The following is a 17,373-nucleotide window of genomic DNA, read 5'->3' as shown; positions in this document are numbered from 1 at the left end:
GATTATCGAGATTCATGTTGCCCCATTTGCTATCGAGTTGCCTTGTAGGTTTCTTTAAATTGCATGTTTTCTAAGTTCGTATCGCAAGCACATGGCGGACGAGACCGAACAAGACGACACTGGATAGGTGAGCGAAATAATTGTGAAAAGTTTTAGGGTTTTAAACCTACGTGACATTAGTTGATTTTAAGGTGACGTGTTACATTAGGGGTGGGCTCAATACACCGTTTTCCTCCTTGCACGTGTCACCATCAAACCTTACTTTTTACGTTTCCAGTGTACGATTTGACCTGATCATGCCATAAAATGGGATGCATTTAGCATTCTCCATTACAATATAACTTGACAACTTGACATCCGCATCCTCAATAATTTCAAAATTTACCAATAAGCGATAAAAAAACGAACAGAAACAAAAATTCATCGTTACATTCAATAAGAACCAAGACACTTTGAATTACGGGTGCTCAAAAACCCGACCAACCCGCTCAACCCAACCCAACATAAAATAACTCAACCCGATGTCTAATCGAGTTATAAAATTTTTAAACCGTAAATATTGGGTTACTATTATTTAAACTCAACTCAACTCGATGAACCCGATATCCTTTTATTTTTTGGATTTAATATGATTGTTGAGTTTATCTTAATATATATAACATTATACAATTACACTATATATATTATACAATTACACTGTCACGTACGCTTTTCATATATACATATTTTTAATCTATTCTCCATCTCTATACAATTCATTCGTATATATGTTCAGTAACTATGAACATATATATGTAAATTGAGAAAATTAATTGAATATGATATCATAAAAAGTACAGATAAGTTGTACCAAATGGTTGATCATGAAAAAAAAATTATAAGTAGAGAAATAATATATTCAAGGTCAGAAGAATACTTTAATATACCAAAGTATCAACTCGACTAACGGGTACGGTTGCATTTTGGTTTGAGTTAGGTTAAGATTTTTTAAACCGCAAGCATTATATTGAATTGTTCAAATGTCTTCAACCCAACCCATAAACACCCCTACTTTGAATAATTCGGCTTTTTCGGGGAAAAAAATACCTCCTTTTCAAGAACTAAAGATTACATAAATAAAACCTTGTAGAGTTTGTTCAACCGACAATAAAACTTGGGTCTTTTAAGGGTCCGCAACAGTCACCTGTTGTAAGGCCACTGGAGATTTTACCGGCCGTTCTCCAGGGCCTTGGTCTATTTAAGGTGCACGCAAGCTGGTCCAGATATCCATTGTTAACAAAAGAAAAAGGTAGACATAAAAGTGCAGCATCATGTTGCATATATATATTACAAACATCAAATGTGTTGAAGGTTTGAGTGGAACGATGATGGTGTTTTTTAACATCCAATTCAAATGGACCAACAATTTAGATACAGTTTCACAGCAACTACAGCAGATATGGATATGGGTGGGTGCATAAATAGAGACACCTTTTCTTTCAAATAACCTTACAAGTTTTTTTTCTTAAATGGTACCCAATGAGTTAAATAGGTTAATGAGCTTTGAGGCCGACGACAGACGGGGCGGTGCCCCTCGTCGTTTTCACATAGTTAACGTAGTCGGTGTAGTGCATGGTGAACAACGTGCTTTGATAACGAGTCAGCCGAATACGGCTCCTCACGGAGTCGGTAATGGTGCCGTTGTAGCCGGCTTTTCTCATCAGAGAGTCGATTGCCTCAATCGTTGTCCAACCTGAAAAAACAAAAGTAGTCGACGAAATCAAACACGTTATCAACCATCCAACACACGAGGATTGACTCGGGTGCGTTTGGTACATGGACCGGACGGCGAAGAGTGAGTTAGGGCAGTTTGGTTGGTTTTCCATTGAGTCATGTACTATGCTGTTATATCGGTCATAATACGAAATATCGGTCAGGACCGATATTCGATATATCGGTTATATCGGTGATATATCGTTGATATATCGGTCCAAAATAACGGTTAACATAATATATCTTAGAATTATATATAATATGCATTAATTAGAGTTTAGAAATATAGTTTCAAAATTAAAATATTACATCATCTAATAAATAATAAAATTAGTCATTTGGGCAAACTGTTAGTCTAATAGTCTAATTAGTCATTTGGGCTTGGGCTTTTTGAAATTTGGACTGGCCTGGAGCACTTGTATTTCTAAGCGATAGCTACCGTACCGCCTACCACTTACCATCGACCGCCATCGCCTTCCTTCCCCCCTTGACCCTTGTAAGCGACGGCCGGTAGAGTGAGCAGCAGACCAGCAATCGACCTTCTTCCATCCCCGCCCCGTTGCCATCAGACGCTGGCTATGTTGTGTCGATTACAGAGAAAAGCAGAGGAGATCGAGAAGAGAGGCCGAGAAAAGAGAAACGTTGTGAGAAGAAGAAGAAGTCGAAGACTCGATGTTGTAAGAACTATAAAATCGGTATATCGGCCCGATTTTTACCTTAAAATATCGCCAAATATCGCTAAATATCGGAAAATATCGCCGATAATATCGTTCCCGATATTTTGTCCGATATATGAGTTCCGATATTTTTTTTCCGAGCGATATCCGATATATCGCCGATATATCGGCGATATATCACGATTTTGACAGCATAGGTCATGTATGGATAAAATTGTCTGTATGGATTGGGAAGGCTTTTTCATAGATGGAAGGAGCGTGTTTTTTAAATGGGAGGGGCAAGTTTGTAAAAGACTTGGCTTACTGCATAAAGCTCCCCCTAGAATCTTACTGAATAAGCTACTTTCTATATTGTCAAGCTACTTCCAAACAGTCATGTATAGTTGGCCGAATAAGCTATGAGTTTCGTTAAGCTGCTAACAAAGAGGCCCTAAAGGCAAGTGAAAGAACCGTGGAAGGTAATTTGACATGGGTAGTTTAGTAATTTACCAATCTTGTTACGTCTCTCTGATTTTTGTTCCACGTCCCGCATACCAAACGCACAGAAGTTAATGTTAAAACAAAAATCAAACCTTCTTGAGCAGCCACATCAGGTAGGTATGTTGCACCTCGCTTTGTATTATAGTCGGGATCAGTGAACTCAATAATTATACCATGCTTTCCGACCTGCAAGATATTATGCATTTGGAAGAGAGAAATACAAGCTAAGCCTGAGCTGATTCAAGCCCGTTAGGGTTCAGTAGCTCAAACGAGCTTAAATGGGAAGAGTTCATTTGACTATCCCAAGCCCAACCCAATATGGGCTCTTTGGCTAAGTACTCGACGAGCTTAAATGGGATGAGTTCCTATAACTATCCCAACTGAGCCTGAGCCCAATACGACTCTTAGGGCTCAGTAGCTGACGAGCTTAAATGGGATGAGTTCTTATGACTATCCCATTTGAGCCTGAGCCTGAGCCCGATTCTCAGGCTCAGTAGATCAACGAGCTTAAATGGGATGAGTTCCTATGACTATCCCAACTGAGCCTAAGTGCAATATGGCTCTCAGGCTCAGTAGCTCGACGAGCTCAATGGGATGAGTTCCTACGACTATCCCAACTGAGCCTAAGCCCAATATGACTCTCAGGCTCAGTAACTCGACGAGCTTAAATGGGATGAGTTCTTAAGACTATCCCATCTGAACCTCAGTAGATCAACGAGCTTAAATGGGATGAGTTCCTATGACTATCCCAACTGAGCCTGAGCGCAATATGGCTCTCAGGCGCAGTAGCTCGATGATCCCATAAATGGGATGAGTTCCTACGACTATCCCAACTGATCCTGAGCTCAATATGGGCTCTGGCTCAGCAACTCGACAAGATTAGCCCACTGATCTTATATTTGTAATTGTAATTCTTTTAAAAATCTTATTTGCAGTTTTATTTAAAGGAGTTACTTTTAATATACACGAAACATACCTCCCAATCGAGATGGTTAGCAGCATTTTCGTAATTAGTAAGAATCGAAACTGTACATTGCAAGAACGGCAACTCTTTAGCCTGTATCGGAGGGAATCGATGATCCCTCAAAGCACTGCAAAACAAAACAATATATCAACGGTTGCTTCACGAGCTTGAATGGTCTTTCGCTCATGATCAAATACCCAAAATACCCTTAATACAACAAAATTCGAAGAAAAAAAATCTTGCAAATATCTTGCAATGATTGATAAAAACGCAAATTTTTATTAGTGACACCAACGATGGCAATGACCAAAGGGCCTTTGGCCTTGCAGTATTCGGGTTACTGATAGAGCCCAGCCTCCCAGGAGGTCAAAGACATTTATATGCATCAACTCGTCACTTTGAAAATGAATACAATAAACAAACGTTAAAAAGAGATTTTGCCGACCTATTTTTAGTGCATAGAGCGAGTACCAACCTGGTTAAAGCGTAATCTTTGAAACCATTTACTATGCCGCGAGCCGCAAGAGTCCCTATGCATCCACGTAAACGTGGTTCATAACCATTCACGACTTTCTTCCAAGTGACAAATAAGGGGCTGAAACAAAAAAGCAGATTGAATGTAAAGGGTTTCGTAGAGTTTATAAAACAAAAATGACAAGTACACACACACACACACACACATATATATATATATATATATATACAATTTCATGAAGCCAATTCACGAGAGAGAACATACTTAATTCAATTAAGTTAATTGGTTGATTAGATCAAAAATATGATTTAATTTTTTGAACCAAACTACTTGGTTTTTGTTTCAAACAAACGACGATTCTTGTAAAAATACAAGCAGCACATCATACTCGTCAAGAAACTGGCTTCAAAATCGTTCATTCTTGCATTTATACTTTCCACAATTGATGCAAAATCGTTCATTCTTACAAAGTGCGGTTTTTCCTTTTCTTTCTGCATTTTGACAAAAATCAAAGATTTGTTCAAGAAAAAGACCACACATGACGGTTTCTAACTTTTACACGGTTTTTATTTGATTTCATCCCCCTATATATACATACACACATAAATATATATACACAAACACACATAGATTTGGTTTCCGGTGAGAAGGAGAATTAAGGTAAGAAGCATAAGAAAGAATCTCCACCCTTGGATGCACATTAGGATGAGATGCACCGAATCAATCCCCGTATCAAGCGTGATTCATGGGTAGGTTTGAGATTAAAGGGGATCAAGGGTCCAGATCCTTTGCCTATACACATATATACATAGATAAAGGATTGTGTGAGAATATGAGTTAAAAGGCAAGAAGTGTAACAAGGGATTTGGACCCTTGATCACTTTTAATCCCAAAACAACCCATGTATCTCATTAGTGTTGATCTAGTGGTTCTCTTCAATTAGGATTGATCCAAGGGTGGAGATCCCTCCTTACCCTTCTCACCATAGCTTCCATTCTCACCGGAACCAACCCTACATACATATACATACATAGGGTTGGGTTCCAGTGAGAAGCAGAAATAAGGTGAGAAGCGCAAGAAGGGATCTCCGCCCTTGGATGCACCATGATGAGATGCACCGAGTCAATCCTGTATCAAGCGCGGTTCATAGGTAGGTTAGAGATTAAAGGTGATCAAGGGTCCATATCCCTTTTTACACTTCTTACCTTAACTCTCCTTCTCACACGATCCTTCGCCTATACACACACACACACACATATATATATATATATATATATTGCATTTAGAAGTCAATTTTTTAAACTACAAAGATAAAAGTCACATGAACTCATCCAACTTGTGAAAACGAAGAACATTATAACTTTTAGATGGTTTAAAACATCAATAACTGCATTCCACCAAATCAAATGAATTAGTATTGATTTTAGATTCAAAAACTTCAGAAAACCAACTTCCAAAACTCAAATTAGTCTCCAATTTCAAAAGGGAATGTCCATAAAGATGCAATGCACTAAAAAAATATGCCCAATTTCAATCATAACTATGCAAATGCATCTAACAAAACCTTCATTAAATCTACAATTATCATCCATCTTATGAACTTTAGTCCATAAACAATCAAATACTTTAAAAAGTCACAATACCCACAAAGATCAAACCTTTATGTGTCTCTGTGTGTATATATACATACATAGGGTTGGGCTCACGTGAGACCAACCTATTTTCGTGACACCACAAAATAACATTTGAAACTTCACGGCAAAATCATCTAAAGGTAAAAAAACTCCGAACCTTCAAAGTTTATTTTGCTGTGAAGGTTTAGTGTTATTAGGTGGTCTCACAGGTATCCAGGGAAAAAAAACACCTGGTAACCATGCATATGCACCGTTCATACAAGTAATTTGTAAGCAATTTGTCATGTATACACATGTACATCATGCACACATGCATAAAAACCACAAAAGAACTTCAATTACTTGTATGCATATACCGTCCGATGGTTACCGGTGTGTTATGAGGTTTTTCATTTTTTTGGCTCTCTCTCTCTCTCTCTCTCTCTCTCTCTATATATATATATATATATGTGTGTGTGTGTGTGCATGTATCAAGACCTTCATTAAATGTGCAATTATAATCTATCAAATGAACTTTAGTGCATAAATAATCAAAATACTTTAACAAGTCACAATACCCACAAAGATCAAACCTTTATATGTGTCTTGGTGTGTACATATACATACATACATACATATATATATATATATATATAGAGAGAGAGAGAGAGAGAGAGAGTATTACTGTTGACCCTCATCGAAAGCAGGAGGAGGAACTTGTTCGCCATTGTAATGAGCCACGAGTGTATCGAAGCAATACACAACCATCTCCCTATTTGCCGACACCATTCTTTTTTCTGATTTTTATCTTATAAATCCTCGATAATACAAAGAGGGATTTCAGGGTTTTATACGATAAAATCACACAAATTCCGATTATACAAAAATTCAATCGGAATTGAGAGTATATATTATTATATAATCGATTCAAAGAATTCTTGAAAGAGGGGTTTCGTTCGTAAAAACCAGAAATCTCAAAAGGGGTGTTGTTCGAAATCTCTTCGATTAGATTCCCAGAAAGCACCGAAACAACACCGATTGAGGAGGAAGAACAAACCTAAAAATCTTCAATCTCTTTTTCTTTTGAAAAGCTGGGAATCATTGGGGATATGGACCCTTGTTCTTGTATGAAGTAGGTCGATAGATTTTGGTAATTGCAATAAGAGGGCTTATTCTTTGAGGGAATTGCATTTAAGTCCCTCAGAAGTCTCATGACATTTCCACACATATCTGGTATTCCAAATTCGCATATTGTATTATTGATTATAGGGTGTTTTGGGATTGCTTATTTAAAGTATTTATTAATTTATTTTGGTGTGGTACCGGTAATAAGAAGTTCTTAGTGTTTGGATGGAGAAAAAAAAAAGAAAACGTTTGTACCGGTTTGGCATTGGTAATAAGGAGTTTTTAATGAGTTACTTACTTCTAATTTATTAACTTATTTCAGTGTGGTATCGGTAATAAAAGGTTTTTAGTGTTTGGATGAGAAAAGAAAAAGGTATCTCATCTATTTTATCAGTTCATCCGGAGTTATAAACTCCAATTTGTCACCATATAAGTTGATAAGCACTTTTACAAAAAAAAAAACATAAGTTGTTTTAAATAAGCAATCCCAAACACCCTTGAAACTGTTTTTTTTTTTTTTGTCTAAAAAGTGTAATAATTAGATATTTTTGAAATTATATGTATTTTTCATGGTGGACATTTATTTTGGGACAGAAGGAATAATACATAACACTTAAAATTTCAAGTTTACAAGCAGTTACTGCGTATGTACAATTTTTTAAATCCCTTTAAACTTTATAAAATAAACTAATAACTTAATTGATAAATACGTTTAAATTACAGGATAATCATAAAATTAATATAACAAGATATTTAATTATTATATTTATCTACAAAAATACTTCGCCGTTATAATCTAAGGGATTATTCGGATGTGTCTTAATGGGATGTATAAGCTGTATTTATCTAAAAAAATACTTCATCATTATAATCTAAGGGATTGTTCGGTATGGGTTTATTCGGCCATGCCATGGCTAAATCGCTTAGCTACCAAACTTGTGTCATTTGAATTCAACAATTAAATTTCCTCAATTGCCCCTCTCACAACTACTAATCTATACTTTATTATAAATCATTTGACAGAAACTCTTAAAAATTATTTTTTATGCATGAAGTACTGTTTATTGATGCATATTACTTAAAATTCAAGATTACAAGTAATTTTGCGTAAGTACAACTTATTAAAGTTCAAATTTTAAATTCGTGTAACTAACTGCAGATAAACATAATTAAATACAAGATAAACATCTATCTTAAATTTAGAAAATCTAAAATATAATTATGATAAACATTGAGTTCTACAGAATGTTTAATTATTATCTTTATAAAAAATATATTATTAAACCAAAAATAAATTACTTTGTTATTAAATCTATATTATATTATAAAGCGTTTGATAAAAACTATAAAAAAAACCATTTTTATGTTTTTTTATGCATTAAATATTGTTTATTGATGATATTACTTAAAATTCAAGATTACAAGTAAATTGTTCGTATATACAACTTATTAAAGTTTAATGTTTGAATTTGTGTAACTAACTACAGATAAACTTAATCAAATTATGGATAAGTATCTCATTTTAAATATAAAAAATCTAAAATATATTTAGGATAATCATTGAATTCAAAATACTAAATATTATCTTTATAAAAGAATTATATTATTAAACTAAAACTAAATGACTTCATTGTTAAATCTAAATTAAATTATAATAAAAAATAGAATTAAAGAAATTACAAAAAAAACAAAAACTTTTAAATATTTAATTTGATATAAAAATCGATATCTTTATTTTTAAAATTTTATAATACCTTCAAATTTATATTTTATTCAAAAAAATAAAAACATTGTTGTTTTTTTGGTACCACTTAAAATCGCATTATAACATACAGAGACAGAATAAAATAAAACATTAAAATCGAGATGTATCTCGCTGCATTGCGCGAGTACCCTTATAGTGTTAAATAAAAGAAACTTTGCTACTCTGCTAAAAAGAGTCGTTCCTCCCTCAACACTCCATAGCCGCTCCTCCCACAACACAGCCTCCATCGATTTTGTGTCTTCACCAGGTATGTCGTCTTGAAATGTTGATTTATATTGTATAACTCGATTTCTATCCGTCGATTTTTCTTGAATCTGTATGTTTCTTATTTCAACGATTAGCTACGTCGTCTTGAAACGCCGAGACATCATAAGGCTTATAAACTAACCACTAAAATGGCAATTATCTCCATCGATTTCTCTCTGTCGATTTTCTGGGATCTGTATGCCTCCAGCAGATATGTCGTGTTAAAATGTCGATTTTTCTGGGATATGTTAAAAACGATTTTCTGGAGCAAGTTTAAGATCCATGAAAACGGAACAGGTTTTTTGATTAGGTTTAAAACCATACTGGAAAAAAAAACGATTTTATAGAGCAGGTTCAAGATCAATGAAAATGGACCAAGTTTTCTGTTTAGATTGGAACTATGTTGAAAAAAACAATTTTCTGGAGCAGATTTAAAATCAATGAAAATGGAGCAGGTTTTTTGTTTAGATTATAACATTGAATTCATATAATAATGTTAAATCAAGTTGTTTTTATTTAAACCACGTTTAAATTGATATTTTTTTGTAAGTTATTTAGTTTTATTCAAATAAAAACAAAAAACCGGAGATAAAACGGTCATTTATGACATTCAGATTGTTTATTCAACACAGTAATCGAACAACAACTTATTTGTTAACATACAGACAACTTTATCCACACATGTCTTAACAGAAAACGAACCAACAACCTTAAGTCGCTATAGATATTACGGCGGTGGTTATCTTATTGAAAACAAGGTAAATCAGATACATTTGAACTCATTAACACTACTCAGTTAACTAGAAACATAATTAATTCACGTTTTCACCGATGTATATAAAACGATGTTCTATACTAGTCACTGACCTAATAAACTTTATTGGGGCAATATCGTACAAATGGTGAAAATAAAAAAGATTTAAAAGGCCTGTTGGAAAAGTAGGTTGGACACCGCTTGGAGGGTATTTCAATGTGTCATATGAAACGGGAGCCAAAATGTACCTGTTTTAATATTTACCCGCTATATCTAGTAGATCAATAATTACCATGAGCACTTTTAAGATAGGGATGGTGATTTGCCTCGATACGGTGGGAAACCCGACTCACTCGACCCGAACGGGGACAAAGATTCCCAGGTAAAACGGTTTGGATGAATACCCCTACTCATAAGTCTTCAAAATACAATTTAAAAAAAAAAAAAAAAATACTTGTTTCCAAAATTAAAATACTCGACAAAATATTTTCCATTTAATCCAATAAATTTTGAAAAAAACATAAATTAAATTATATTTTTTTTATTAAAAATATATTTAAAATTAAAATATATTAAATATAAATATTCTGTGTAAAGTTTAAATCGAAGCAGTCGTTGTAGTATAGTGGTAAGTATTCCCGCCTGTCACGCGGGTGACCCGGGTTCGATCCCCGGCAACGGCGTTGTTTTCTTTTTTTAAGCCCCAAATTTTCAATCTTTTTCTACCAATTCCATCGCCATTGCAGTTTTCAGGTCGATTTCTCTCCCTTTCCACTTCTTTTTTTAGCATTTTTCTTGCATTTACGTTCAATTTTTACGTTTTTTCTTTGATTACGTCCTCTGATTACTTCAATTTGAGATTAATTTTTACTTATTATTGTTCGAATTCACCGATTAACACCGTTATCTACCTTTTTCATTTGTTTGAGGTTGGTTTCAGTTTGTTTTTAATTAGAATCTGTACTGTTAAGTCGTGGTTTGTTTTTTTGTTTTGTTTCTGGCGTGAATTTGATCTAGGAACTGACACTTTTTTAGGTTTTGAAGTTCTTCGGGATCAAATTTTTTGTGGGAAATGATTGATTTTGTGTGAAGAAATCTGGAGATGAATCAGAAAGACTTGAGTTATAGCTTTGTTGCAAAAGGAACTGTTTCTACTCCTGTGATGAATACACCTTCACCTTCTTACTTGATATTCGATTTGGTAAATGCACGCTTCTTGATTGTTTTACTTCATTAATTTTGTGAAGAAGTTATATGATCAAGTTACCATTAATAAGAAATGTGTGAGAATATGTGAATCCCGTTGGATTAATCATCGAAAGAGCCCTTATGGAGAGAAGTGAGATTTCAACATATACAAGGAGAAGTTGTCCAAGCCTAGCTGATGTGTGAGTCTGGGGCTGTTTGGTTGGTTCTCCATTCAGTCATGTATGGATAAAGATAGTTATTTATTTGTATGGATTAATCTATGTGTATAGATTGGAAAGGTTTTTGTTTGAAAGGGTTTTTTCATAGATTGAATGAGCCTGTTTTTCAAATTGGAGAAGTAGGTCTGGAAAAAAACTTGTTTTTTGCATAAAGCTCCCTCCTAGAAGCAGCAGGGACGGACCCAATTAAGGGCGTAAATCCCTGCGTCGTAAGGTAAAAAATTTAGCCTCATGAAAGGTGCAGTCGTAAGGTTTTAGAAGGTGCAATCATTTTATATGGTGCCACCATATGGAAAAATTCTTGTGTCCGTCCCTGCCTAGAAGTTTATTGAATAAGCCACTTTCTACTTTATTAAGCCACTACCAAATAGTCATGTATAGCTGACTGAATAAGTCGTGAGTCTCACAAGCTCATTAAGCTAAACGCACCCTCTTCAATGGATGCTAAATTGGCTATGATTGTCCCAGAGTGTTGAGAGGGGCGAGACGATTGAGAGGGGGCTAGATGAGTATAAATTGCCCACAGTATTGAGTCCCTAGAGTGGTAGATCTTGACTCTGATACCATGATAGAATATTGAGGATCTCAAAGTCACTCCTTTCTGAGTTTTCAATATAATTCACAATGTACAGTATACAAGGATAGGGTTACAAGAATCGTATCCTACATTTACATGATTTATGTACTACAGATAAATCCACAATAGGCATAAAATCTTCTTGTATTTTTTATGCTATCTAAATGTGATTTTGTTATCCATTCATTGCAGTTTTTCTTCTTGTTGTGGATGAATCGGCTGGGAGGAGTGTGCAGATGATAATGGTGAAGATTTATTTGAAGATCGGTTTAGTATTGCATATAATCTTGACAGAGAGTTTGGGTGTGTTGACTTCATTCTTTTTGGGGAATTTTGTTGAGTATATTTTTCTTAAAACTAATGTCTTTCCTATAGCGGACGATCAAATGAGAACTGTAAATATTTTAAGAACCAACTATTCATGATGAATGTCGTGATAGATATTCATCAAGAAAATGATTCATAATGAAAATGCATGATATTCATGATGAAAATGGATGATATTATGAATATTGAAAATGCAGATAATTCATGAATATTTGGGGTTATTCATCGTGAATAATACATGAGATGGTTGGTTTGCAGGTTCTCACAATATTTATGGTTCTCATTTGAACTTTCCTGTGTCCAATGTGGTCCATTTATGCTCTTATTTTATGCGGTTAATAGGCCCAGGATAAAGGAACACATGGATAATTGTTTAAACCATCCAGACGAAATGAGTTAAGCGGTCTAAACTAAAGGCTTGGATAACTGAGGTCAAAGGGATTATGATGGACAACATCGAGAAGGTAACAAATTTCCTCTTCTTATTTACAAGCTGTAAGTGACTATAAATGCATATATACATGTGAAGTTCATGATGATGTTGATTTAATAGCTTTCTTGCATATCTATGCACGGAAAATAATAATTTATACAAAATAGTTTGTTTGGATTATTATTATTATCATAACTTATTATAGCGGCTAGTATCAATGACTTCTAGAGACATGCTTATCTTTCTCAAATGGTAAAAATAACCAGAGGAAAGGAAAAAAGTTTAGAAAAAAGAGGGGAGTTGATGATGAGCAAGTAATATCATGCATAACCTGCCATAAAGAGATGTATGCATGAACGGTTGATGAGGAAGGCTATCAACAAAGCAACACTAGCAAGCACTTTGAGGTTGGCATGGACATTGTTTCCTCAACTTCTATCTATAGTATTGCCTGCATTAGCTTCTGCATATATATATATATATATGGCTAGATGGATGGATGGGTAGAGAGATAGATAGAGAGTTAGGATTATGTGAGAACTTTAACTTTGTGTTGGAAGGTTACATTATATTGTGTGAAGGTTAGAACTTTCATACAATATAAGCATCTTCACAAGTCTCGCTAAGATCAGCCTTCACCACGATATAAAGGTACCTTCACATCATACTTATAAAAAGGGGTTATTCTTACCGGAGCTCAACCTATATATGTACATATATGATCTGCTCAGAATTTGTTAATAAGGTGGAGGAAGAAAACAAGACAAATGTGTATCCTAATGTGGTAATATATATGTGAGTATGAAATTATAATGATAAAATGCACAAGAAAGTTCTAAACCTACATGGTTTCAGAAGTTTCCAAACAGTCTAGCTTCACACAGAATGAACCTAAAAAAGAAGATTGGGTTTTTTTATGCGTTTGGCAATGAGTGGCATGTTGTTTTAATACATGAAAATAAACTTCTATAACTTAGATTTGCTCTTAGCTTTACGAAACATATTTATGTATATCTATCTCTAAGACTCATCTTAAGTTGGAGCATATACATGGAACTTGCACATATTTTTTGGAACTTGGTGATCCCAAGCTTTGCCAGACTAATCCATGGCAAACCACGACTGTAGGCTTCGCCCACACCCTGAGGTAAATCTCCTAGTGGCCACAAGCACGTATGTAGATGGTAGGATTCGAACCCGGTTGATTTTATCATTCCCTTGTCTTTATCCACCACATACAACATGCACATATTATAGGCTATTTTTGTTATTTAAAGGATATTTTGATAGAATATCTGCTATATGGTCTCCCCAAAGTGTCTCAATAGGAGATTCGCAAGATGTGCCAACCATTTCTTCATTAGCTAAATGGCTATAAACTTATATGTGTTTGCTACCTTGCGTATTACTTATAGATTCTTGAAATTGCTACTTTTGGTTTTGGAAAATGGTGAGGATCAGAAGATTCTTGAATCTTTTCTTAAGAATTTTGTATTACTTAAGTCGAGGATCAGAAGATGTGAATACTTGTGAATAGTAGTAGTCTTGATATCCCTTTGGAAGATCATCTATCATGTAGTAGCTTGATTATCGGTGGTATTACAAGTTATAGCAAGTTTTCCGAATGATTGGTTTATGGAAATAGCTTCCTGCTCACTCTGGTAGTAAGTTTCCATCATTAAATGCTAGTTTAACAAACAACTTTGCCTTAAATGGTTCAATGTTGGATAACCTTCCTTCTTTTCCCCTCTTCCATTGACACCCATCACTGTATTCTTTGCAATCACTGATTTGGATCTCAAGTAAACTGCTGTTAGAGTCTTGCAAATAAGTTTCCTTTTGGAGATCTTCTATGTCCATATTTACTAGGCTCCATTAGATTTTTTAATTGAAACCTTCAATGAAAACAATATTTTTTACAACTTAATGAAATCTGTAACAAGACGTTCTTACTTATCTGTTCTATAAGGGTGTTTGGTACGCAGGATAGGACGATGCAAAAACTATTTTTCCCATTTGGCACAATAGACTGCAGTAGGACAAAAATACGTTTTTTATGTCCCACCAAAAACAAAATAGGTGGAACGAAAATCTGGAGGATGGGACAAAATTGATAAATTACTAAACTACCTATGTCAAATTAAAACCCTAAAACCTTCGACAGTTTTTTCACCTGCCTACCTCACTTTCGCCGGTCCAGTTCTATGATGTCCTGTCTGCATACAAACAACCCAAATTGGTATATAGAAGGCACTTGTGGTACTGTAACGGCGTAACCAATAAATCCCCATATCAACCACATTTTGGTTGATTATTCGAACTATGAAACATTTTGGATGTTGTCAAGCGGGGTTTGGTTTTTTATCTGATACAGGTATTGGATCGTGGAGAGAAGATCGAGTTGCTAGTCGGCAAGACAGATAACCTTCAGTTTCAGGTACGTCTTACGTTCTCTTCCTAAAAAAGAAAGTATAAAATCCCGTTATAAGAAATTTCTAGAAGTTCATGGTGTTCTCCGCTTGAAGGCAGCTGCGAAGAAAAATGTGGCTGCAAAATCTTTGGATGAAGCTTATGATCTGAGGAGCCTTACTTTCATCATTATCGTGTGGCTAAAATAGCTTGTCCATGTTTCAAATGCTGATTTTTTCCTTCTGAAAAGGTTAGTTCAGTTATTTTCTAGCTTTTTTGTACAAGTTAAACATCATGTTTTTCAGGTTCCTTCTACATGAATATAAAAAACCATTATCAATACAAAAAATGATCTCCAAAACCGAATCTATCTGGTGATTTCTATGCAGTGGTGAATCTTGTTTCTTGTTCATGGTATTCTGGTAGAAAAAGAAATAATTTATGCCGCAAACAAAATATATGTTTTAGAACATCATAAATATAGTGAAACTTTATCGCCCACCTAGATTTATGCTAGTTTTCGGGTTTAATTACCTTAATCAACTTCTCTAACGACAAGAATCAAGAATATAGATCTTTAAAACCCCACGATCCGACTTCTGCACATGATATTCCATCTCTGCAACTAGGGTTCTTGAATCTCGAATCTTGATATGCCATATTCTACTGTAATGAAAACAAGTAAAAGTAGTTATAAGTAGAAAATTTAAAAAGTAATGATGATTAGGAATTTTTTTTATGCATAATCCAAGATTAGATGCATATCATTAGCTGATTTCATTACATTTAAACATAAACAGTAAACACCCACAATTTATTTCATCAAGAATTGACAATAACCTTCAGAAACATACCCTAAACAACAACAACAACAACACCACACACATATCTTGTCTATCTATCTATCTATCTATATCTATATCTATATAATAACATAAAAGACTCTAAATTTAAGCACCCATTTTCCTTCTAACCAACCGTACACCAGTAATGATACTTATGAATCTTTTTCGTACATAACCCAAGATTAGATGCACATCATTAGTTGATTTTGATTACATTTAAACATAAACAGAAAACACCCACAATTTATTTCATCAAGAATTGACAATGACCTTCAGAAACATACCCTAAACAACACCACAAATACTTATTTAACATAAAAAGACTTTAAAGTTAAGCATCCATTTTACAACAGTAATGGTAATTAGGAGACTTTTTTGTGCATAATCCAAGATTAGATGGCTACTGTTAGTTGATTTTGATTAGATTAAACATAAACAGAGAACATCCACGATGTATTTGATCAAGAATTCACAATAACCTTCAGAAACATACCCTAAACAACAACACAAATACTTATTTAACATAAGAAGATTCTAAATTTAAGAACCTGTTTTACAACAGTATTGGTAATTAGGGATCTTTTTTATGCATAATCCAAGAGTAGATGCATATCATTAGTTGATTTCATTACATTTGAACATAAACAGAAAACACCCACAATTTATTTCGTCAATAATTGACAATAACCTTCAGAAACATACCTTAAACAACAACATAAATACTTAATTTAACACAAAAGACTCTAAATTTAAGCACCCTTTTTCCTTCTAACCAACCATACAACAGTAATGATAATTAGGAATCTTTGTACCCATAATCCAAGATTAGATGCATATCATTAGTTGATTTCATTACATTTAAACATAAAGAGAAACAGAAAACACCCACAATTTATTTCATCAAGAATTGACAATAATCTTCAGAAACATATCCTAAACAACAACACAAATACTTACTGAACATAAAGACTCTAAATTTAAGCACCCATTTTCTTTATAACCAACCATACAACACTCAGGGTACATTCTTTAAGCTTTCTGAAGCATAACATCACCATTGGAAACAATCTTCTAACTTTATCTTCTTCATCTGAACTGATATGTTGATCTTCAAAGATGGATTTGTCCATTGGCATGTTGGTATACAGTTGTCTTAATTCTGGCTTTTCTCGCGAAATCGAATGGTTTCTGAATCTTGGATTCGGAGGAATTGCAACAGATTGGTGGTTCTTCAAGACATCTTTGAGACTAATGTAGGTGTGTTTAGCCATGACCAAAAGATGAACTCAAAAAACCAGACCAAAATGGGGTTTTGTTGAGCTCATTAAAATGGTTATATTTATAAGTGTAGATATTAAGTGTGTGTGTGTGCATTTTGAAAATAAAGGTGAAAACATGTGATATAAAAGTCCCATAATCACAATATCACATTAAACATGTATTATGGTAACAAAATGCATAATTACAAAACATATTACTTGCTAAATAATGTGAATCAAGAATA

General features: G+C 34.2%; 1 protein-coding gene, 1 non-coding gene and 1 pseudogene across 2 annotated transcripts; 2 read left to right on the top strand and 1 right to left on the bottom strand.

Moving 5' to 3' along the window:
• Nucleotides 1-1,289: 1,289 nt before the first annotated feature.
• Nucleotides 1,290-7,064, bottom strand: LOC112510102 (uncharacterized protein At2g38710-like). Its single transcript, XM_025115399.1, has 5 exons — nucleotides 6,647-7,064; nucleotides 4,349-4,468; nucleotides 3,886-4,000; nucleotides 3,002-3,095; nucleotides 1,290-1,732 (listed from the first exon to the last, which is right to left on the bottom strand). The coding sequence occupies exons 1-5, from the start codon at nucleotides 6,748-6,750 to the stop codon at nucleotides 1,533-1,535; spliced, it is 633 nt and encodes a 210-aa protein (XP_024971167.1). The 5' UTR covers nucleotides 6,751-7,064; the 3' UTR covers nucleotides 1,290-1,532.
• A 3,101-nt stretch (nucleotides 7,065-10,165) lies between these two features.
• On the top strand, nucleotides 10,166-15,738 carry LOC112508584 (annotated as a pseudogene).
• Nucleotides 10,463-10,534, top strand: TRNAD-GUC. The gene has a single exon. It is a non-coding gene; the product is annotated as a tRNA-Asp (tRNA).
• Nucleotides 15,739-17,373: the final 1,635 nt, after the last annotated feature.

The sequence above is a fragment of the Cynara cardunculus genome (genome assembly GCF_001531365.2).
Source record: "Cynara cardunculus var. scolymus isolate 2C chromosome LG 3, CcrdV1, whole genome shotgun sequence".
Classification (NCBI taxonomy): Eukaryota; Viridiplantae; Streptophyta; class Magnoliopsida; order Asterales; family Asteraceae; genus Cynara; species Cynara cardunculus.
This window is presented reverse-complemented; position numbering and strand designations above follow the sequence as displayed.